Raw genomic sequence first — 25956 nt, 5'->3', positions numbered from 1 at the left:
AACTTATTAATTTTTTAAATCAAATTTCGACTCTTGAGTACATGTCTTTTTCTGTGAGATAAAATGAGAAGTTAATATAAACACTTTTTAAGCATACTGAGGTACAATGGGGATCTCAAGGAAATGCACTTGTGTGATTGTGAGTTGTGAATTGCTTCTTTCATGAAACATTAGTTTTACTTGAAAAACAACTGATACAAACTATGGTCATTTAGACTTTGGTATTTGGCATTTTCTTGAAAATGAATGAAGTGAACCTGTCACTTCCTGGGAAACAACTGACAGTATTTGTTGATGCTGATAAAATTTAAGCTTTCAAGTGAAAATTGGAATTTTGGAAAACATGTATCTGCTATTGTGGCCTTGATAGCTTCCCAGCATTTAAAGACTTTTTTGATGAGATTGGTGGTGATGATCATGAATATGATTTTTCATATCGCACGGTGAAACGTGTCAGCATTTGGAAAATCGTCTTAACTCAGTTGAACCAATATTTTCTAAATGACCAAACGTATGATATCATAAAATAACATATGGTAAAAGATCCATTTAAAATACAAGACAGTCCAATGGATTGTAATGTAACAGAGTGTGAAAAGTTTATTGATATGGTTTCAGAGTCCATATTGGAACTAATCTTTAAGAAACTACTACTTAGTTTCAGCATTGTATCAAAGAATATCCGCAGTTGTATGGAAAGTCTATTAAAATACTCTTCCCTTTTCCAACTACTTATGAATAACCAGATTTTATTCAAACACTTCAACCAAAGCAACATATCACAACATATCAAATCCAGAAACAGTTATGAGAATCTAGCTATCTTTTCTTAAGTGGGATATTAGAGAAACTTGCAAAAATGTAAAACAATGCTATTCTTCTCACTACAATTTATTTTGGCAAATATAATTATTTTTTCATAAAAATATGCTATCTATGTTAATGTGTAATGAGTTTATCATCATTGTTTCTAATGAATTAATAAATATTTTAAAATTCATCAGTCTTAATTTATAACATTACAGATATCAATAGATATAATCCACAAAAGCTCTTTGGGGTCCTCAATAATTTTATGAATGTAGAGGGGTCCTGAGAGCAAAAAGTTTGGGAACTGCTAGGTTAAGTGACTTGTCCAGTATCACAGTTATTATGAATCAGAGGCGAGATTTGACTCTAGGTTCTTTCAACCTTGGGCAGCTAGATAGTACAGTGGATAGAGGGCTGACCCTGGAGTCAGGAGGACCTGAATTCAAATATGACCTCAGACACTTACTAGATATGTGACCCTTGGGCAAGTCACTTAACCTTGTTTGCCTTGGTTGCCTCATCTGTAAAATGAGCTGGAGAAGGAAATAGCAAACCATTCTAATATCTTCACCACGAAAACCTCAAATGGGATTACAGAGTCAGACACAACTGAAACAACTCAACCTCTTGACCCCTTATGCATTGTAACTTCAATTCTTTCTAACATACTTAAATCAATTTGCTAGTGGAGAACAGAATTCTTGTCATTCTCTACCTGTGTTTTAGAACTGTTCTGAGGACAAGGCTCCACAAAACTGCATAGAGAGAATAGGACAGGTAGGCAAGATGGGAATGTCACATATGTAGAAATAATTTGGAGTAGATGATTGAACTTGCAGAGGAGTGAAATGTATCATTTTTGCATGTTTATAGTTGAACTGAAGCTACCTCAAAACTGACTATTGCCCAGATCTTAATGGGTGCTAGAAAACTTTTGACCCCTTAGCCTACTCCCCTCTTCCCAACAGTCTTGAGTTAGGCCCATTTACCATCCCCTACCTCCAAACTCTTGCAGACATGACCCCATACTCTTGCAGACATGGCCTCACACACTTTGAAAGATCAGGGCTGAATTACCAGCCCAGATGAGATTCCTTCTAGACTTTTGGGCATTGCCATTTAATCTGCTAATGCACCACAGGGATTTGTGGGCTTACTATTGTGACATTGCATCCTAAGAGATGTACCCTGGTAATTCCCGGACTTTTTACTGTGATATTGTATCCTAAGAGATGTACCCTGAGGATTCCTAGGCTATCTACTGTGAAGTTGCATCCTAAGAAACACTGGGCACTTCTTAGCTGTCCTGAAGTTGAACTCTCCTATTATGTAATGCAAGCTTCTTGAAAACAGGGAGTGACTCACTTTTCTATTTGTACTCTTAGTACTTATAAAAATGCTTGGCACATAGTAGGTGGTTAATTAATGCCTTTTCATTTATTCATTCATTTATTTGTGTCACATACTCTACTGAAAGTTCTCTCTATAGTCACCAGTGGGTGCTGGCTGGGCTCTTTGTCACTTTGTGGAGCAAATACAGGATAGACACTCCCACTTGGGTTTAAAATTTCAAGAGAGAATTGAGCTATTGATGACTAAAGAGCAAGCAAATGGACCATACCAATTGAAAAGGAACCGACACTACCTTCTCTTTTGGTCACTGATATATATTTGAAAGGATCTGCAAATTCGTCAATGTGGGTATTTCTCCCTGTGAGGTAGATTGCAACCCAACCATGTGTTTGGATCCTCAGCAATTCCCTCTGTACTTCTTTGACAGACAATCTACTCAACATGCTACAGGCTTTTCTCTAGTTCTTCATGCATTTCTTGTATTCCAGTGCATCACTTAGGCTGTCCATCCAAATCCCTCCCTTTTGGGCCCACCTCCTTTTCTGATCTTACACTTCCATGAAGATATCCCTTAGAACATTTTCTTGTGTGCAGGTCATTGCTTGAATATATGCTACTTGCACCCTCTACAGGAAGTCATTGAAAAAGAATGAAATTACAAATTATTTCAAGGACACAGAAGATATTTATGAAATATTCTGCGATATAACTTAAGTAACTTAGAATACCTAGATGGTATAGACACATATGTCAAGAACATAGGATTAAAGAAGACCATCCATTCTATTACTGAAACCAAGGTTTCCTCCTCTGGCGCTAAATGCTACTGTTTTCTTCATTCTTCTATTTAGGTTCATAGAATGTGAGAGTGAGCATGTGGATGAAAGAGAAATGTAATTTATCAGTAGCATGTATCTATCCTCAGCAGTCTTGGAAAATAGATTCAACCTACTTCCCATTGGAATATTGAACTTCTGGGAGGAGAAGAGATTTTAGAGGTAATTTAGGCTAGCTCCCTTATTTTACAGATGGAGATACTGAGGCAGAGAAGGATGAAGTGATTTGTCTAAAGTCATATAGTTAGTTGGTAGTAAAAACAGAACCAGAAGAAACCAAGTTTCCCTTCTCCCATTCCAGCCCTCCTTTCCACTAAATCATCTGAGTTATTTTATTTTTACCTTGGTCATTAAAATAGGCTCAGATTGTATCTCTAAATCCTGTCTCATAGAAACTAAAAATTATTTGCTAGATTCCTACCTAAGATGCACCTAGCATGACTCTGAATTGTGTAAGATTGTGTAGGACATTGTCTAGGTTGTTCCATTGAGTAGAGTGGCTGTTCCTGGGGCTCTGGTCCTATTAAACCACTCCTACAATTCTCTCCAATCAAACCTCCAACTCCTGAAAAACACAGAGGTCAAAGAGAGAGTATTCTGCCCTTGCATCAGGAAAGCAAGAAGTGAAAAGATGGAAGAAAAGATTTATGAAACAACATAGAAAAGGAGTAGGAGAGAAAGGACAAATAAGGAGCAGGACAGGAGGAAGAAGACAAAGTATAGAAGATCAGAGGCAAATAATTAGAAATGATTTCTTTTGCACACACTAACAATGAAAAAGATATTTCTTAAGAAGTTTCTAGAGATGATTGAATATTAAGAAAATCTCATATGACTGGATCCCTTGACTAAATTAGAGATTTCATGTACTTTGAACTTGAAACAATTTGCCAACTAATATTATCCCAAAACATGCAAAATACAATAAGATATACGTTAAACTTAACATTTTTCAATGATAATTTTTTCTAGGTCAAGAATTAGGTTGCGGGGTACATAAGTGGTGCAGTGAAAAGAGCATCAGCCCTAGAGTCAGGAGGACCTGAGTTCAAATCTGACCTTCAACACTTAACACTTACTAGCCATGTGACCTTGGGAAAGTCACTTAACCCCAATTTCCCTGTCTTCCCCCTCCAAAAAAAAAAAAAGAATTAGGTTCCTCTTTGCTGGACCATCTCTTGTGCCAGTAAGACTCTGTTTCCCTGGTGAGACTCTAAGCTGCTTAAAGGCAGGCAATTCCATCCCTTGAATTTTATGCTACAAGTAAGCAAAGAATATGCTTCATGTAGAATCCTAATGTACTCACTTTTCCCTTAAACTCTTTGCTCGGGTATGGAGTAAGTCAGGATAAAAATCAAATACATAATTTTTGTATGTTTATTTATATGACAAAATTCTAGGTTCATAATATCATAAATCTAGAGTTGGAAGTGACCATTTGGTTCCATCTCTTCATTTTACAGGGGAGGAAACAGGAGGTCAAGTGACTTACTTGAAAGGATTTCAGAGATCATCTGAATATTAATTTAAAACCCTACTATCCTTATTTGTATGAATGTATAACTTTAAGGATATTTATGCCTATTGAGGGCTATAGAAAGAGACCTTAAATATATCTGTGATGTTTCCATTCTGCCCTAGATTCAGAGTTCTAACCATGCTGTGCATTATTAGAAAAAATTATTTTGAGTCTCTACATTAATATTTTAAGTAGACATGCTAAACTAAATAGTTTAAACTAACGATTTAAGGAGACCAATATACAAATTAATAGACCAATTAGCAAATGCTATTTAATATCATTATGTGTCTAATTTGTATTTGGAGTCATTATCTGTTTTTTTCTTGAGTAACTGATTTAAAAACTTTCTCTCATTACCCTGAACAATTGAGAATGGCTGTTGCTCAGTGATCCTCCTACTCTACCATTATTGACTCTATATTTTGTCCCACACATTGAGTGTTCTAAAACTTTTCTTTTTTCCTTTTATCTCCAACTGTATCCCCATCTTCAATACTTAGAGTGGGTGACTCAGTCTTTTATTTCACTGAGATTGAGGCCATATGATATGAACCCTTCCATCTTCCTTTCCATACCTTAAAATGTCTAAGCAACTCATCTTATTTAATTCTTGTTCATGGCTTCCTTCCTTCTAGAAGGATCTACTCCACACAATTAGGCCTTCTTATGGTTCTTTTACATATTCTTGTATTACCCATGTAACTATTGGGCTGTCCATCTGTTTTCCCTCATTCTTGTTACATTTATCAATCAATTAATCAACTAATCAACAAAGGTTGTTAAGAACTATGTGCCATGTGTAGCACTGGACAAACATACAAAGACAAAAATGAAAAAGTTCCTACCCTTAAGGATCTTACATTCTGTCCATTCCCCTTCATTTTCCAGTCATAAATGTCTTTGATGGTATCATTTATGTCACATTTATGTGCAAATAATTGTTAGTCTAGAGCAGCAGCCTGCTTATAAGCTACCTGCATCTTTTCCATTTGGGTCATCATCAATTTTGGTTTTTTAAAATCATGCTATTCCATGACTTATAGTCATATAGTGCCAGAGAAAAATATCGGTATTAAGACGATAGTGTGTTTTGGCAGCAATAAATTTAAGATGGTTGAAAATGTTATTATACACAAGATGCCTGAACTTCAATGTGTCTGTATGGGTGCGAGAAGAATCCCATGTTTACCTGAAGCCATTTCCATGGTTGCACAACAACTTGAGTTGTGATGACTGTTCACTTTCCCTTATACATCTCTGGAACACAAGCTTTTGTTTATCTTTTGACCTGGTGGACTTCTCTGATCTTGCCTCTAACTGTGTCTGTCCAGCATATGGACAACTCTGTAGGTTTAGTCTAAGGAGTGCTTTGGGTAGAGTGTTCCTATGTGACTAGGGAACTTCCTTTCTATGTAAATAGCCATTACATCTTGAGAAAAGAGAATTTTTTAAAAAAAGAGTCAATGTGATATAATGGTAAGAGCTCTAGTCTGGGAATCAGAACTCGGGTCCAGAATCTCTCCCTTTATGTGAATCTGGGCTAGTTCCTTAACTTTCGAGCCTCAGTTTCCTCATCTGTTAAATGGGAATAATTCTTTCACTCCTTCCCTCAGAAGGCTGTTGTGGGATAAGCACTTTACAAATCTTAAAGTATTACATGAATGTGCTTGATATCAGTTTGCTATGTTTTGTATGAGTTTGTGTAATAGTAGATTGTATACGATAAAGAAATGTTATATAAAAATTAATATATAAATATGTGAATTGTACAAAGTAATATCATATAAAGCAATGTTATATAAATATATACATACACATAATTTATATAAAAGTTGGAACTCATCTTGACCATATTTGTATCCTGGGGTACTTAGATCCTATATTGACTCATCTATTCTTTTGTTATTATAGAGAAAAAGGAAAAATTCCTTTTCATTTAGGATGTTACCACTCTCTATAGCAGTGTCCTATCTCACCCCCCCCCAACCAATCTATTGTGAATATGGGAGATAAAGACTATCTCCACTTAGCACAAAATCTTCCTTATAAAATTAAAAAATACAACATGGGTATAGACTCAAGCAGGGATGGGGAAGCTGTGGCCTTGAGGCCACATGTGGCCTTCTAGGTTCTCGGGTGTGGCCTTTTGACTGAGTCCAAGTTTTATAGAACAAATCCTTTCTATTAAGGATTTGTGAAGTTTGGATTTAGTCAAAGAGCTGCACTTGAGGACCTAGAGGGCCACATGTGACCTGGAGGCCACAGATTCCCTACCCCTGGAAGAGGCATGGACTGGCAATTAGGAAGCTTGGGTTGCAGTACCAGTTCTGATGTTAGCTATGTGGCATTAGGCAAATTACTTAACCCTAATGTTCAATATGAGGAAAACAGATGTGACGATCTTGGCCAGAAAGATCTATTGTTCTAAATATCCAGAGGTTTGGTTTAACTAGTGCCAAACATTCAGGGCATTCAGGAACATTCTTTTAAGTGACTTCTTTTATTCAGTTTTTATCTGGATATCTAGTATCATGCAAAAATGACCCAAGTATCTTCTGAGCGCAATTGTAGGGACCCCATTAATTTGTTTGCTCTCTATAAGAATAATATTAGCATTATTATGGCGGCTAGGTAATAATATATGAGGTATTATGCAGGGGCGCAATGCATACCTTCTCAAGATATGACCAAGATTTGTTTCAAGTAACTGGATCAAATGAGAAATAATTAAGTTTAACAATGAGGTTTTCTAAATAGCTTCAAAAATACCCATTACATACTTATATCTCTACTGCAAAGAAAGCTATTTTGTCCCCTTTGAGATAAATGGCAATTCCATCTCAAAGGTCTTGACTGCTTTCAGGTAGGTGGAATGTGGTTTCATATGGAAGGTCGACAAGGTAAAATTCTACAGGCAAAATTGCTTGAGAAATTAGCCAGAGGAAAAAGAGATCCATGAGAACCATTATATTGATTCCATCTCTCAAACTTAATAATAATTGATACTTATATAACACTTTGACATTTGCAGAGTACCTTACATATATCATCACATTAGAATCTATGAGGTAGGGACTAGGGGTATTATTATCTCGACTTTACAAATGAGGAAAATGAAACTCAGACAAGTTAAGTGATTTGTCAATAATCATACTGCTAGAAAGTTCCAGAGACAGGATTTGAATCCAGCATTTCCTTGTAAATGGGAATAATAATAATGCTGCTTATACCTACCTGCACTTCCTGATTCCAAGTTCATCCTTGTTTTTCTTTTTTTTTTAAGCAATTGGGGTTAAGTAACTTGTTCAAGTTTACACGGCCAGTTATTTCTGGGTGTGGTGCTGAGTGTCTGAGCCTGGATTCAATCCCAGGTCATCCCGACACTGCGGCCGGTGCTCTTACTCACTGCTCCACTTGGCCTCCCCAAATTTTACTATTCATTTTTTATTTTATTTTTTTTAAAGCAATTGGGGTTAAGTAACTTGCTCAAGGTTACACAGCCAGTTATTTCTGGGTGTGGTGCTGAGTGTTTGAGCCCGGATTCAATCCTAGATCATCCCGACTCTGGGGCTGGTGCTCTTACTGTGCCACTTGGCTACCCCAAATTTTACTATTCATTTTTTATTTTATTTTTATTTTTTTTTTAAAGCAATTGGGGTTAAGTGACTTGCTCAAGGTTACACGGCCAGTTATTTCTGGGTGTGGTGCTAAGTATCTGAGCCCAGATTCGATCCCAGGTCTCCCAACTCTGGGGCCGGTGCTCTTACTCACCGAGCCACCTGGCCACCCCTGTTTTTCTTATGTACTATGCCATACCTCACCTTACATTAATTGGAGGTCATTGGTGTTTGCTCCCATAGATATCAATCTTTTCTGCACTATTAAGGAAATTCTTATTCACTAAATACATTTGACTTTGTCTCTACCAAATAATATTGAGTTAAAAAAATTTTTTTTACCATATTTTTAATTAGCTAGCTCTTGGTTTGTATTATTTCCAGCGATGTTATCAGAACATTGAAATCTCTCCTCCTGCCCATGTCATCAGTACTAAAAAGCATTTTTCCACTTGAAATAAAAATGTAAATCTAAAGAGGCTACAGGATGACAAGTTTCCATTTTCGCTCTGTCAAGTAAATGAGGTTCCATCAAGACTTTGTATCTAAACAAGAAAAATTGAACAAGCCATTTGGATTAGAATGTAGAGCAAAGCCCTGGATGTTTGCTGGATGCAACTGCCTTAACCGGGGCATGAAAAGTATAAGAAAGAAAAGGAATAGATAAGCCTAGGTGAAAGTTAGAAATCAGGTTATATTGATTAAAGAAGAGGAATCTATTAAGATTCGGTTTGATAATATATGTTATGACCAGATGATTTGAAGGCATTAGAATGCAGCTTGGTTCATTTCTGAATCCCTTCATAGTCAAATTGGATCTAGGCAGAAAAAAATCTGATGAAATGTGCAGAAACTGGCTAATAGTATATAGCTTACAGCAACTTCCAATACTACTACTACTACTACTACTGCTACTGCTACCACTACTACCACTACTACTACTACTACTACTACTACTACTGCTACTGCTACTACTACTGCTACTACTACCACTACTACTACTACTACTACTACTACTACTGCTGCTGCTGCTGCTGCTGCTACAACTCCTCCTTCTCCTCAACCCATTTTATTACATAAAGATATGTTCTTTGACAGGTTGTAAAATTTTCTCTAAAGAAAAGGCAATTAATTTAGGAAAACCAAGCTTCTAGATAAAAAAAAAAAATGTCAGAAGTGAGCCTATACAGATGTTCTATTTTTCTGAACTTTCTTAGAGACATTAGAGTAATTCTTATGACTCCCCCAAACCACACCACCACACACAAATTAATTAGAATAAGCTATATTACACATGTTTCTATTAAGCCTTTACAATCTTAAAAAATCAAACTTAAAACATCTCATAAAACTGAAAATTTAAGAGACTTAACAAGCTTCAAAATACACTCTTGCCATCTACAAAATATCTATTCTTATAGGCTAACTCTAGCATATGGAACTACACAGAAAAAAGGAGAGAAGTTTCATTTTCGTCTGTCTATATTTCAACTTAATACTAAATAGAGATTTGTTTAGAATAATATATCAAACACAATGAAACAAGTATATTGTTTGTGTGCTAAACAAACAATATATTGAACGTGCAAACTTAATCATTCTTCCTAAGCAAAGAAACCTTTAAATATCATGAATGGCTGTTGTCCTTTGTGCTTGAAGAGGACCAAAGTGACATCACTATTTCGGAGTTAAGGTGCAGTGTGTCTGGTTGATCAAAACAATATAGGCTTGGAAAGTTCTGCCACAGCTTGGGCACAAATAGATCATAAGAACGTTTAGAGTAGAGATATCTCTAAGTTTGCACATCTCACATTTCAATAAGGGTTTTTCAAATATTTACATGGTATAGTTACTATATGGTATAAGTTACTATACCAGTAAGTAGAGCTCTGGACTTGGAATCAGGAAAACTTGGTTTCAAATTGCACCTCACTATCTTTATGACTCTGGGTGAGTTATTTAAACTTTCTCAACTTCCATTTTCCCTTCTGTAAAATGGATATAATAACAGCACCTAATCCATCTTGTTGTAAGTATCAAGTAAAATAATATATCTAAAACACTTTTCAAAACTTAAAAAGCTATCTAAATGGAGCTATTCTTAAGCGAAACATACTTGAGGAGGACAGAGGAAAAAAAAGTTTAGAAAGAGAAATGGAAAGAAGAAAAACAATACTATAATGACACACAAAGGTCATGAACTTCTTTGGAAGTGACTTGGACTAGAGTTCCTTCGTAGGTTATTTCTTTCCCTACTTCAATTTTAATATGTTCATGTTAATAAATCTCAGAGTTCTCTTTTCAGAGAAGTTAAAATTTTTTGGGGGAATTATCTCATCAATCTTTACAAAACAGCCTACTAAAAAGAGTATGAAACACTACCAGCAACCTTCTTTTACATATGAAGAAAATAAGGAAAAGAGAAATTCAACTCAGAAGGCCTGGAGTGTCTAAAAAGTTCCACCTTCATGTTTTACATTGAAACTCTATTTAAGGCCCAAATATTTTGCCCAGATTGTTCACAGAAAGTGAACAGCAGGGAAGAAATTGGAGCCATCCATATATTTGACTCTGGTTAGGTCCACAGAGATAAAATATACTTCCACAGCTCAACAAATTCTCCTCAGTCAAAGCCTTTCAGAACCCTGCTGGTTCCTGGTCATCTCACTCTGGAAGTCTTTTTTGTGTATACCTCGTATTTGGTGAAGATTCTGTGGAGGTTGTAGAGCTTATTGAACCAGAACCAAAGCTGAAACAAGAAGTCCTCCTAATATCTTTTCTTACCCCAAAGAAATTCTACAACCACATTCCATACCTCATACAAGAGCCTAGTCCAGGAGTGGAGAACCTGCAGCCTTGAGGTCACATGTGGCCTTCTAGGTCCTCAAGTGTGGCCCCTTGGCTTAATCCAAACTTCACAGAACAAATCCCCTTGATGAAAGGATTTGTTCTGTAAAACGTGGACTCAGTCAAAAGACTACACCCAAGAACCCAGAAGACCACACATGGCCTCAAGGCCATGGTGACAGATGATTTTTCCTAGAAAGAGTATTCTATTCTTATTACCTCAAGTCTATGCTCCTTATAGCAGTGTGTGCATATTAATAAGAAGAAATATTTTTTTTTACATAAGAGTAAATAAAATGTGTTCTTACTTTAACTTAATTTTCATTAAGTATACAAAGAAAAATTTTATTGTGCCCTATAGGCCCATGATTTAATTGGTGTAGAGCAGGAATCAGGAAACTGTGCCTTATAGGCCCAATTCAGCCTGTCCCCCTGTGTTTAAGCCTGCTAGTTAAGAGGGTTATTTTTTGTTCTTCTGTTTTTTACATTTTAACCATTCTAGGTTCTAGGGCTGCACAAAAACAGGCAGCGAATTGGATTCGGCTCTCAGGCTGTAGTTTGCATATCCATGGTAGAAAAGATTCCTAGATGAGGAACCTTCTCTCCCCAAATGAGTTGTCACCTTCTTTGAAACTTAGAAAGCTGTCTAGGAGTGAGCATAGATCAAAGGCAGGGCTTGAACCCAGATCTGCCTGCCTCCAATGCCAGCTCTCTATTTACTGTACTATGCTGGGGGTTTGAAAGGGTTCAAATGACTACAAAAGTTCTTTCTGGGTTCATCACAGTCTTCATATCACATCTTAAAGGTAAGATCCTGAATCTAGGTAATTTCAAAGTTTCCTTAGTCTTTCTCTACATCGGCTTATGCCCATTACATAACTAAAATTAGCTTCTATTATAATTCTGGGATCTCTGGTTAAATTAGAAAAGAATGAAGAAAATCTTCCTCAATGAAGGAAATAAATTCTGGATGTTCACCAGAACCTCAGTGGTCATTTTCAACATCAGAAATATCCGGATGATAAATATAAGAAACTGTGTTAATGTAAATTCAAGGCAGGTAACAGGATAAATACAATTGAAGGGTATATGTGAGAAGACAAACCATAGACTGTCATACCTTTCCTCCATTGAAATCTCTTTCAATTGTTGGTGTGGCTTAGTACCTTCCATTTCTCTGATGCTTACCGCGTAGATCTTAGTGGTATAATCAATGGCCTTTTCCCTGGCAACATCACTGTCATAGCCTCGAATCACAAAAGTGACAAGATTAGAAATCGTAGCTTTGGTGAAGGAACACATGAAGAGATCTGAATAAATGGGGGAAACCCAAGCCAATTAGTTTATTTGGGGTATTTGACTTACCTCCGTCCTCCTCAGCATCTGTATCGGACTCCTCACTGTCAACCAGTTTACTTTCCTGGGTTCCTACAAACTCTCTCGTCCAGATCATCAGAGCAGTATCAGCGCCGCCCACTGTTAGCAGTACGGAATCGTTGTGTAACCATCTGACATTGGTGACATGTGCCCCGTGCCCCACATATTTCTTGAATTTCGCATGTTGGCCCTGCAACACGAGGAATCTATAGATTACACAGTCAGCTTATCTTTTGCTTTTCTCCTTCTACTTATCCCTTATTATTTTCCATCAGTTTCTTCAGGACATAATTCTAAGTAAGCAGTTTGGTTAAGGAACTACTTTGAAAATTATATGAGCAGAAGCTGCGGCATCTGTTACAAACCAAAAATGTTAAGAAAGGTTGCCACAACTCAAAAATATTTAAATGAAGTGGGTCAGAATTAATGTAGATGATTTAGTCTAGTAATTTAGACCTCCATAGTAATGGGAGCATCTTTTTGTATGACTAAAAACAACTGAATACATGAAAAAAAACACAGTTTTACTCAGATAGTAGAATCTATTGATGGCATCCAAAAGGTATACCTTTTATAAATTTAGTGTGAAAGATTGTTTTTATTTTGATCGCAGTTCCCACAGATCATTCATGTATGTAAGATGCTAATTCTAAGGGTGGTCCCAATTGTCTCTTCAGCTTTTCTCTTACAGAGGTTTATATCCAGTTCATTAAGCCAAAAAAAAAAAAAAGCTTCTGCTGCAACTCAAGGTTCTTGAAATGGACAAATAAAATCTTCCTTAATGAAGATAATAAGGCAATCTACTAGATATTGTTCATTATGAGCTCAGAAGTAATTCCTACCACCAGAAATATATGGATGATAGAGATAAAGAGATAGCGCTAATTGGAACTTAGAGAAAAGATAAATACAATGAGGGGCAAAGCATGAGGAGACCTGATGCTAAAAATGAGCTGGAGATGGCAAAAAAAAAATGCTAAGGACAACAAGAAGGACTTTTTAAACCTATGCTCAAGACAGGAAGAGACAGAAGGCCTGTTGACAATGGATGATAGAAGGCAGAACCGGCAGAACCCACAAAATGACACAGAGAAGATAACCTCCCACTGAGGACAGCCTGGCAGGCTGGCAGGAATTGGCTAGCACAGCACTCTGGGAGCCGAGCCCAGGGCCGCATGAGCCAGAGGTTTTAGCCCTAGGGTAGGTCTGACCAGCCTCCAGCAGGAGGGACTCCAGATCAGCAGCAGCTGTGGCTGTTTCCAGAATTATCAACACATAGATGCAAAGGACAAAGTGAGAGGTCAGTGAAGTCTGGACTTTGGGACCCAGTAAGTGGGAGAGCGTCGACTTTTGCCCCTGAGGTGAGAAGACTGAGACACCTGGCACAGCCAGCCAGTGCCACGTGGCAGTGTCAGCTCCTGGCCTGCAGAGTATAGGGGGACCAAGCACCAATCTGAGGGGTAATCACTCTTGCTTTAACCTTCTTGGATTTGGATTGCAGTCTAGGGGGGAGGTCCTGGGGCGTGTGTCCAGCTTGCCAGAGCGTGTGGAGGCCTCAGAGAGGGCACTCATCTAATACCTCCAGCAGCTGAGAAAACCCCAGCGTTTGGGACAAAAGCTCCCCTGTCTGGTGACAGAGTCCTACTGTGGCAAAAAACCCAGGGGTTAAGTGACTGAGGGGAAACATGACCAGGCAAAGGAAACAAAGCAAACAGAAGAACCCAACATTAGACTCCTATTTTGGGGACAAAAAGGAGAAAAGCATGGAACAGGAGGAAGACAGTGAAGTCAGAACTCCTGCACCAAAAGCTTCTAAGGAAAATATGAGCTGGTTACAGGCCATAGAGGACCTTAAGAAGCAGATAAGAGAAGTGGAGGAAAAATTGGGAAGAGAAATGAGAACGATGCAAGAAAATTACGAAATGAGAGTCAACAGCCTGACTAAGGAAAATACCAGCTTAAAAAATAGACTAACTCAAATGGCAAAAGAGGCTCAAAAAGGCAATGAGGAGAAGAATGCCTTAAAAAGCCGAATTTGCCAGATGGAAAAAGAATCTCAAAAGCTAACCGAGGAGAATCATTGCTTCAGAATTAGATTGGAGCAAATGGAAGCTAATGACTTTATGAGAAATCAAGATGCTGTTAAACAGATCCAAACAAATGAAAGAATAGAAGGCAATGTGAAATATCTCATGGGAAAAACCACTGACTTGAAAAATAGATCCAGGAGAGATAATTTAAAAATTATTGGACTACCTGAAAGCCATGATCAAAGTAAGAACCTAGAAATCGTCCTCCAGGAAGTTCTCAAAGAAAACTGCCCTGATGTTTTAGAACCAGAGGGCAAAATAGAGGTTGAAAGAATCCACTGATCACCTCCTGAAAAAGATCCCAAAAAGAAAACTCCTAGAAATATTATAGTTAGGTTCCAGAATTCCCAGATTAAGGAGAAAATATTACAAGCAGCCAGGAAGAAATAATTTGAATATTGTGGAAACGCAATCAGGATAACCCAGGATCTGGCAGCTTCTACACTGAGGAATCGAAGATCTTGGAATATGATATTCCAGAGGGCAAAGGAGATGGGATTAAAACCAAGAGTCACCTACCCAGCAAAACTGAATATCATGTTTCAGGGGAAAATATGGTCATTCAGTGGAATAGAGGACTTTCAAGCATTCTTGCTGAAAAAACCAGAGTTGAATAGAAAATTTGACATTCAGATACAAGAAGCAAGAGAAGTATGAGAAGGTAAATGGAAAAGAAATCATAAGGAACTTATCAAAGTTGAACTATTAACATTCCTACATGGAAAAACAATAATTGTAACTGATGAAACTTTTCTCAGTATGAAAATTGTTGAAGGGAATAGAAATATATATGTCTATATATGAGGGTATATGGGCATATGAATACATATGTGAATGTGTGTATATATGTTTATAGGTATACATAGATAGAGAGCACAGGACCAATTTAATAGGAAGGGATGATACTTAAAAGGGGAAATTAAGAGGTGAGAGAGGAATATAATGAGAGGAGATGGGGAGAGACAGAATGGGGTAAACTATCTCATATAGAAGAGCCAAGGGAAAATGGTTACAATGGAGGGGAAGAATAGGAAGGCAAAAGGGAATGGGTCAACCTTATTCTCATAGAATTTGGCTTGAGGAGGGAATGAAATACACACTAAATAGGGTATCTCACCCTGCAGGAGAGTAAGGGGGAAGGAGATGAGAGGGGGGGATGATGGAAGGGAGGGCAAGCTGGGGTAAGGGAAGTTGGAAGCACCCACTTTTGAAAAGGGACAGGATCAAAGTAGAGAATAGAACTAGTGGGAGGTGGGATAGGAGGGAGGGAAATATAGTCAGTCTTTTACAATATATCTACTATGCTATTGTTTTGCATTAGCTATACATGTACAACCTATACTGAACTGCTTATCTTCCCAGTAAGGGTGGGTGACAAGGGAGGAAGGGAATGAATGTGGAATTCAAAGTTTTAAAATAAAATGTTTAAATATATATATATATATATATACATATATATAATTAATACTATTTTACATGTAATTGGGAAATAAGTTATACAGTCACTGGGGCATAGAGATCCACTATGCCCTTCTGGAAAAGTCAAAAGGGGTATGGGAGAAAATATGGGTGAGAGAAGATTGGAGGAAGGGATATCCATTTTGGGGCAGTGGGTAGGGGAAAAACAGGGAGAAAATTTGTAACTCAAAATCTGGTGGAAATGAGTGATGTAAATCAGAAGTTAATAAAGCATTTGAAAAATGAAAAAAAAGAAGGCAGAACCATTTCACTCTTATTCTAGCAAATGATTTTCAGATTGGGAAGAATAGGACAAAAACAGTTTCTAAGGGGTTCAAACACAGTGAGGAGATGGTTAGAGAAAACCCTGATGCTCTTTATGAATTCATTTCCCTGGGTTCAAATGAACTGCATCTCAAAGTAGAAAGAACTGGCAGATATAATTGCTAAGCTTCTACTGTCAGTGAACTTTGAGAGATCATAGGGAATAGAAATTGGAGAAGGGAAAATGTTGTGTAGATTTTCAAATAAGGGAAAAGGTGGATTCTTTGAATTAAAGGCCAGTGAGCTTGACATTATATCACGGTAAGGTTTTAGAATACACTAAAGGAATGGTTTGTGATAATTCACCATTGATTGGAGAAATACAAATTAAAACAATTCTGAGGTACTACCTCATACCTATTTAGACTGGCTAATAGGACAGAAAAGGAAAATGACAAATGTTGGAGGGGATACAGGAAAAATGAGACATCAATGCAATGTTGGTAGAGTTGGGACTTGATTCAGCCATTCTGTACAGTAATTTGGAATTATGCCCAAAGGGCTATAAAACCATACATACCCTTTGATCTAGTTATTAGGTCTGTAACCCAAAAGAGATAAAAAACAAAAAAAGGAAAAAGACCTTTATATGTGTGTGTGTGTGTGTGTGTGACGTACAAAAATATTTGTATCAGTTCTTTTCTGGGGGCAAAGAATTAGAAGAGGGGATGCCTATTAATTGGGGAATAACTAAACAAGTTAGGGTATGTGATTATGAATGTTATTGTACTATAAAAAATGATGGAGAAGAATGCTCAAAGAAAGACTGGAAAGACTTGCATGGGCTGATGCAAAATGAAACATACTGTGTATAAAGTAACAGCAATACTATAAGATGGTCAGCTGTGAATGATTTTTCTATTCTCAACAACACAATGATCCAAGACAACTCTCAATGACCTATGATGAAAAGTGCTGTCCATTCCCAGAGAAAGAATTGATGGTGTCTGAATACATACTTTTACTTTTACAATTATTCTTAAGGTTTTTGTATATGTTTTCTTTCACAACATGACTATTATGGACATATTTTATATGACTACACATGTATAAACTATATCAAATTGTTTGCCTTCTCAATGAGGGGTATTGGGGAGGAAGGGAGAGAATTTGGAACTCAACGTTTTAAAAACGAATGTCAGAAATTGGTTTTTGCCGCATAACTGCAACAATAACAGGTCATGCCAGATTAATCTCATTTCCTTTTTCGCAGGGCTGAGAGTATAGAAGATCAGGGAACTGCTATAAACATAATATATCCAGATTTTATCTAACAGTATGTCTGGTGAGGCTTGACCTGTCTGTCTTTCAAGGTGGCCTATGTCTCTAAAGCCCCAGTGTATTTCTTCCCAGCAAAGAAAAAGATGAAACTATCACAGGGAGGAAGAAATGTTGAAAAGAACTCTCTCTTGAGAGATATTCAGAAAGAGACAGATAGAAGCAGAGACGGAGAGTGAGACAGAGAGACAGAGACTGAGACAGTGACAGAGAGACAGAGAGACAAGTGGCAGCAGCAGCAAACAGAGAATGCTTTCCAGGAGAATGACTGCTTAGAGTCTAAGCCTAGTAAAGGCTGGAACCTTTTCCTTTTCCTGGTTCCCCCCTTAGTTTGTGAGAATGCACCAGAGAGTGTCTGATTATGCCTACTGAGGGAAACTGTAGGAACAATAGTGCATTTACTCTCCTTTCTGTTTCTTTTTTCTGTTTTACCGCTGTAATTACACAATAATTTTTTTTGTTGTTGTTACTCAATTGTTTTTAGTCATGTCTGACTCTTCCTGACCCCATTTGGGGTGTTCTTGGCAAAGATACTGGAGTGGTTGGCCATTTCCTTCTCCAGATCATTTTACAGATTAGGAAGCTGAGGAAAACAGGGTTCAGTGACTTGCCCAGGGTCACAGAGCTAGTCAGTATTTGAGGCTAGATTTGAACTCAAGAAGATAAGTCTTTCTGGTTCCAGGCCTGGCACTCTATCCACTGAGCCACCTAGCTGCCCTATGCAATCAGTAGCATTGTTTATTAGTAAGCGTTCTAAGTGTTCCTTTGATATTTAAAATTTTGCTTACAGATTATTTGTATTTTTTTAAACAATGGTTTTCTAGATAAAAATAAGACAATTTTAATGTCATCCTGAATATTTGATAATAGAGAATGTATGTGATTAGGGAGGACGCTGTGGAAATTTGTGGATAATTGATTACATCAAATTCAATTATCTGGGAAATCTCCTTTCCAGACTGACAATTTTAAATAAATCACCTGTTGTGTGGAAGATCACAGTCTTATGAATTTTGTTAATAATCTGCCTTTTTATACTTTATAACTTTGTAGAGAGGAGAAGTTGTGAAGATCCAGGCCCCTTGCCATGAATTAAAACCCTCCGCGAGTGGATCTTTTCCCCAAACAGTCAAGGTGCTCTCTAGCAAGGGCTTTCTCTATCTTCAGCCTCCTGAAGGGGAGGAGTACAGGCAGAAACCTTAAGAGAAGGCCATGCATGCTCTGAGTGGGGTTAGGTTGGTAGAGACAGGCATGGTCAAGGAAAATCAATGGCAACCACTCTTCCAAAGGGGGAGGGGAGAAAAGAACTCCTAACCAAACTGCCCTCCACAGTGACATCTGCCGGGCATCCCATATAACAAAGCGTCTCATGTAATCCCTGCATAGAAGATAAATGGGATGAGAGCTCCCTAATAGTGCAGGGTAGCTGATTCAGAGTTTAGTAAATGACTATACCCAAAGAGTCATCATCAATGTCACCTTGGAGGGAAATCTCCAGTAGGGTACCCCACAGATCTGACTTTGTCTGGGTGCTGCTTATCACTTCAATCAATGAATTGCATGAAGACAATTGACATGCTTATCAAATTTTCAGATAAAGCAAAACTGGGAAGAGTAGCCAACACATTGAGTGGAGAGCCCAAAGTTCTTGACAAGCTAGAATCAATCAACTGATCAATCAAAAAGTATTTATTAAACATTTAGCTCATGGCAGGCACTGTGCTAGGTAGTAGGGATACGGGACAAAGATTAAAATAATTCCTGCTTGCAAAGAGCTTAGAATGATGGGTTGTATCTAATAAGATGAAATTAAATAGAGATGTGAGTCAAGTCTTATATAATTCAAATAATCAATTTCATGAGGGGGGGGGGCAGACAACAGTACGAAAAAAAAAAAACCCTGGAAGTTTTAGTAGATTATAATTAAGTGAATTAAATAATTAAGTCAATTAATTGAACTCTGTGATGTAGAAGCAAAAAAAAAAATGCTGCTCTGATGCTAAGTGAGGAATAGTGTCCAGAACGAAGGAGGTGATATGCTGTAGTCTAGCTGGTAAAACGTCATCTGGGGTGCTGTGTTCACTACCAATACAGCTTAGGCATGCCACTGATAATTCTGAGCATGCTCAGTGGAGGGAGAGAGACCAGCATGGTGACTGGAGACCATGCTCTACAAAGGTCAATTGAAGGACCTGGGGATGTTTTCCTGACAAAAGAGGAGACTTAGAGGGAGCCTAATGGTTGCTTCCAAGAATTTGAAGGGGTTTCATGTGGAAAAGAGACTAGATTTTCTCTGCTTAGCCCCAAAGGACAGAATTAAGAGTAATGGGAGAAAGTAGAGAGGAAGATTTCTGCTGAATGTGACTGAAAGCTTCCTCTAGCAATTATGAATTAGAGTAAGGTCAGATATGGAAGTGTGTGCCAATTAGGTGGTGGCCTCTTTCGCAAAGGGTAGGGAGGGATGGCATCAGAAACCAACAAGACTACACCATACTCTGTCTTTGGTGTATGTGCTGAAGATTGGTCTAGTAGGTATTGTTCAGTAAAATAGCTTCTTGCCCATCTTTACTACTCCTTGGCACCTTCAGGCAATTAAGACATCTTTTCAGGATATGAGGGAACCATTTCATGTGCCACACCAACAATTTATGAAATAGTCAACTATATTTTTATGTCTTTTCCAACGTGCCTAAATTAGTTCCTTAGTACTTAGGAAGTAGCCAACGACATTGGGAGAATCTGAGTTAAGCTACAAAAAAATGATTAGTGGAAGATTATTCATATATCATAAACCATATATATATCTTCATATGAAAATGAATTTAAATAAAACACATAAGTAAAATCATAAATGAAATAAAACCATAATTGAAGGTATGTTGAAATATACTATAATACAAAATATAAATTATACCTTTAAAAATAAAAATCAATATTATAGAATGTGATTGGACAAAAGTGGTCATATGCTTTTATTTACCTTTACAGGATATGAAAATAATTTTACAAAACCAAAGTCATCTCCTGTGGCTAAAAGGGAGCAATCTTTGGTAAGACTAGCAGCATTTACATCTGTCACATCGCTGTGTGCTGGCCAGATTCCTTCACAAGTAGGCCCCAAAACACATGTCCACGAGTCCCATTCAATCTTCTCAATCTTTAAGAGGGGAGGGAAAAGCAAATCAATATATTTGGAACAAGACATTGTGATGTTTTATTTTCAAAATGTAAGGGAAGTTTTTTTGATACTAAGTAATCTCCAGTGACAATCACAGATTTCCAATGTTTGTGTAGTTCTTATGTTCTATCCCTATACTCTCCCCCCCCCCCTTTCTCTTCATTATCTCATTCAGTCTTACAGAATAAACTATCATTTATTTATTTATTTGCCTTTTTTTTTGGAGGGGAGGGGAGGGCAGGGCAGTTGGGGTTAAGTGACTTGCCCAAGGTCACATGGCTAGTAAATGTTAGGTTTCTGAGGTGGGATTTGAACTCAGGTCCTCCTAACTCCAGGGCTGGAGTTTGGTAAGACTAGCACCACCTAGCTGCCTCCAACTATCATTTATGTTTTTAAAAAGTTTTATTGATGTGTTTTGTTTTGAGATTATAACCATTTACAGATGACTCTCCCACTTTGTGAGAGGTGCTTACAACAAAGTAAAACAATCCAGTAAAACTAATAATTGACATCACCTGAAGGAGTTTATAATGCTCCACAATTATAGCAGCCCTCCTCCTGCTTCTCTATGTTTTAAAAAAAAGGTAACAGAAATCTATTTTCTCTCCCTTTCACTCCCCGCTCCAGCAGAAAAAAAAAATGAACTGGGGAAGCTAGGTGGTATGGTGGATAGAGCCCCAGCCCTGGAGTCAGTTGGAACTGAGTTCAAATCCAGCCTCCGACACTTGCTCGCCATGTGACTCTGGGTAAGTCACATAACCCTGATTGTTCCCGCCCCCTGAAGAAAGGAAAAAAAACTGGACTGCTTGATGTCTCCCATACCTTATCCCTTCAGGTTTTTTTGTTCATGTTTCTGCTTTTGCTTTTCCTTATTCCTCAAATCCCCCCCCCCCACCTGATTGAAATTCAATTCTTCCAGTTTGAATGCTATTTGCTCCATTACATCTTCCATGATTGCCTAGTCAGTAAAACTTTGCCCTCACATATAATTCGAATATTCTTTGGCTTGTGCTTTTTCTATGCAGTTCTCATGTATTGTTTTGTATATGTGCATATGTCACCTGCCCTGTCTCGCTCCAGGAAGGAGGTGATTATGACCTTAATGTTTTTCTCTGCCTTGGAATCTAGCACAGTAATTTGCATGTATATGAATTAGGGCATTAATTGTTGAAGTGGTTACCTACACTACATAAGCAGCTTCTAGGAAGCATGTCCAAATCTTTCTAAGATCACATTAATGTGATGTCAAACATTCAGATAAAAACTGAAAGGTATAGCAAAATATTCAGATATTTTGATCTAGATCAATGTTCTCAGTTTTTATAAGTGTGAGAACCTCTTGTTAATGTCAAAATATATCAGATGCCCACAGTATAAACGTGATGATTATTGCTTGATTTGTAAAACATGTGATGAGAAAAAAGCTACCATGAAATCAGTAACACTTTTAAAGGAATATTTATTTATTTATTTATTTTGTGTAGCAAGGTAGTGAGGTGGATGGAGCCCTGACTGGGCTGGAGTCAGGAAGAAATGAGTTCAAATTTGGCCTCAGACACTGACTAACTGGGTGACCCTGGACAAGTAACTTAATCCTGTTTGCCTCAGTTTCCTTGTCTGTAAAATGAACTAGAGATGGAAATGGCAAGCCATTTCAGTATCTTTGCCAAGAAAACCCTCAAAAAGTCATAAAGAATCAAACACAATTGAAAGAGTATTTTATTTATCATTATGGTATCCATGTACATTTGATAAATAAATGGTGATACAGTTGTGTTTAAGTTGTGTTAGTGGATAGAGCACTGGACTTGGAATCAGTAAGGCATGAGTGTGAATCCTGCCAGATACTTTCTATCTGTGTGCCTCTGGACAAATCATTTAACCATTTTCAGTCCCAGTTTCCTCATCTGTAAAATGGGATTAATAATTGAACCTTATGGGGTTGTGGAGAGAATCAAATTAGATAATGCACAGAAAGCTCTTTGCAAATTGTAAAATGTTACATAAATGTTAGCCACTATTATTATTATTATGATGATTTCATTGATATAGGAACTTCCAGGTGAAGAAAGTCCTTCTACAAGTATAAGTTGGCACCTCTTCTGAAACTTATGGTCTTAGAAAACATATGGGGGGCAGTGAGTAAGAGCACCGGCCCCGGAGTTCAGAGACCCGGGATCGGTTCTGGCCTCAGATACTTAACACCCATACAAAATAACTGGCTGTGTAACCTTGAGCAAGTTACTTAACCCCAATTGCTTAAAAAAAAAATATGGGAAAATATTTGTAAAGTAGTTAGCACAGTACTTGGTACATGGTAAGTGTTTAATAAATCCTTGTTTCCTTTCTTTCCCACTTAAAAAGTTGTCCAGATCACTGGAAAGTTAAATGACTTGCCCATGGTCACACGTCCAATGTGTCAGAAGTGAAATATGAAGCCGGATCTTCCTGCCTTTGAGGTTGGCCCTTTTTCCTCTCTGCCAAGCTGACTCTTGGCTACATTGCTCAGTCCATAAAATGGATTTTTGCTTATTTGCTACATTGAATTTGGTAGATTTTTGTTGGAGCTAAATTAAGATAAAAATGTCAATGTTTGATATGCATGTGTGTACATACACACATGCACAATATACATAAGTGTGTGTGTATAGATTTGTAGACCCCTTGCAATAACTTCATAGACTTCCATGACACCTTCAGCTCATTGCTATAGACAATGCCAGAAAACTGAGTGTTTGGAAAATGTACAGATAATGGACTGGAGTTTTCATTTTTGGTCCAGATGAATGGTCTTGTGTACATCATAATCTATGTGGTTTTGAGTGTTGTTTAATGCATGGTGATGCCATTAGCAGTCTTCTCACTTCCTGTCATCACATCACTTGCTAAAGTCATAAGATTTTTTTTTTTGTCTTTTTACTGCCTTCTTAATTTACTTTATGCCCTGGAGAAGGCCACCATTTGGCTTTATACAGCTGTTCAAGTTATATTGGCTTGTATACAAGTTCTGCACTTGGTAAACAGTCTTGCATGAAATGCACAGATGGGAGATTTGCAGTTGGTAGAAGCAAAATTCCAATAACATGAAAGCTTTGACTCTTAGCAATAACCAAAAGAAGTTCCATTAAGATTTCCTGGGGGATTTGGACATGCTCATTTTCATTCAAGATCTGTACCCAGGCTCTCTTTAGAGAAGCACTTTAAAACACCTTTAAAATAACTTTTAAAAATTAGCAAGATGTAGCTAAAATCGAGGCCTAGTCTGCTCCCTGGGGGAAATCCAGATTGTTATATTCCAGTGGCATGTAGGCTAGATTTCTGTAATTCTCTGCTCACTCTCCTTCCTTGGAGGTGTAATTACAGAGGTACAGCCCCGGCTTTAGTCAGAGTACTGTGTGATAATGGGGTATGTGTCTATTTCAAGTTCCTTGTTCCTCAGGGAATGGGCAGGACTAACCACAGATTCTGTTCTGTGCATATGCTACCCTTGCATTGTATTGGACTGAACTGACAGAATGCCACTTTGGAGTTTGTAAGCAGTGGACTGAGGTGCTAATTTCTCTTGCCTTTTCTAAGTTTCGTGCAGCTAGAGTGGGGGCTCACCTTTTCCACTGGATTATTACTATCAAATCTCTTTGTCAACAATCTTCTTTCTGAAGAAAAAAGGAAGCTAGGTGGCACAATGGATAGAGCACTGGACCTGGAATCATGAAGATCCGAGTTCAAATCAGACCTCAGTCACTTGAATGGATCTTGAATGAAAATGAACATATCCAAATCCCTCAGGAAAACTTAATGGTTATTGCTAGGAATCAACACCTTGAGGGTATTGGAATTAGCGTCTACCAACTGCAAATCTTCCATCTGTCACTTATCAGCTGTATGACCCTGGGCAAGTCACTTAACCTCTGTTTGTTTTCAGTTTCCTCATCTGTAAAATGGGGACCATAATAGTACTTGCCTCCCAGGGTGGTTGTGAGACTCAAATACTAAAAATAATATTTGTAAAGCACTTAGCACAGTGTTTAGCACACAGTAGGTGCCTAGTAAATGTTTGTTTTATTTCTTCCACGCCATAGCCACTGAGCTAGATACTGAGGGAGAAATTCTAGGTCCCATCTCTGGCACATTTACCTCCTTCCTTTCTCTACAATTGTTTCCCTTTTCAATTGCATAAAAGGCTCCATCATAGCCCTGGTAATAGGGCAGGAAATGGCCATAAGCCTTGGAACTGTTTACCCTGCATCAGACCCACAGAATAGAAAGGTTTATGGAGGGGGTGGCTTGAATGGCATGCCAATCTGAGTTAGTCACTCTGTGAACACAGTCAGTAACTAGGGGAAGGGACCTATGTGACCCTATTTAGGGTTTTCTTAGCATAGATACTGGAGTGGTTTGCCATTTCTTTCTCCAGCTCATTTTATAGATGAGGTAACTGAGGCAAACAAGGTTAAGTGACTTGCCCAGCTAGTAAGTGTCTGAGGCCAGATTTGAACTCAGGAAGATTCATCTACCTGACTCCAGAGGTCCAGTTCCCTATCCACTGAGACACCAACCCCCTCTAACTAGAAAAAATTTCACCAGAGGAAACAAATGCTCATCGGATACCAGTTTCAAAAACTGTGATGAATAATATTAAAAAATGGGTCACTCAAAATGATAGTTGGCACCCCCCCAAAAAAAACCCCAAATTTAAAATAGCTTTTAGAACCAGAAGGGCTTTTAAGAGATAACCTGCCTCAAGGCCCTGTCTATATAATCAATAAACAGAATTTTAAGATTTCTAGTTGTTCCTGACAACCATCAGTTAAACTGTACAGTATTAAGTATTTTCAAAGTTCCCTTTTCTAGAAATTTCAAAATGTGAAGTGACTCAAGAACTTATTTAATCTGGTTCCCAAATCATGAAAGATGTTACATGCTATGATACTGTGTTGTTGTTTTATTAAATCCCATAATCATAGACTTAAAGCTAGAAAGAGTTTGAAAGACACTCTGGTCCAAAGCCCTCATTTTATGGATGAGGAGAAGTGATCTGTCCAAGGTCAAAGAAGTAAGAAGTGGCAGTCAAGATTTGGCCCCAGGGCATGTGACTCTGAATCTAACGCCCTTTCCACTGGCCCACACCTTCTCCTGGTCAAGTTCAAAGAGCCTTGATCTTGGAGGAAGATGCTGCCTCCCTGCCCAGTTCTCATTTTACCACCTGAATATGGAGGGACCACAGGCAACCCAATTAACTTTCCTGAATCCCAGTTGTCAAAGGGAA

At 37.9% G+C, this 25956-nt stretch overlaps 1 protein-coding gene across 1 annotated transcript in view; it reads right to left on the bottom strand.

Annotated features, from left to right (window-relative positions):
• Positions 1-25956, bottom strand: part of EML6 (EMAP like 6) — a 323061-nt gene that overhangs the window by 46245 nt on the left and 250860 nt on the right. Inside the window, exons 26-28 of the mRNA XM_069071721.1 lie at positions 20493-20669; positions 12351-12552; positions 12106-12232 (exon numbers count right to left, since the gene is read on the bottom strand). Of these exons, the coding sequence (XP_068927822.1) occupies positions 12106-12232; positions 12351-12552; positions 20493-20669 (506 nt within the window). The remainder of the gene's footprint in view (positions 1-12105; positions 12233-12350; positions 12553-20492; positions 20670-25956) is intronic.

This window comes from Petaurus breviceps, unplaced genomic scaffold, assembly GCF_028583685.1.
Source record: "Petaurus breviceps papuanus isolate PSGF00001 unplaced genomic scaffold, PetGlider_PUasm1.0 90842, whole genome shotgun sequence".
NCBI lineage: Eukaryota > Metazoa > Chordata > Mammalia > Diprotodontia > Petauridae > Petaurus > Petaurus breviceps.
The sequence above is the reverse complement of the archived record's forward strand: the minus strand, read 5'-3'. Positions and strand labels throughout refer to the sequence as shown.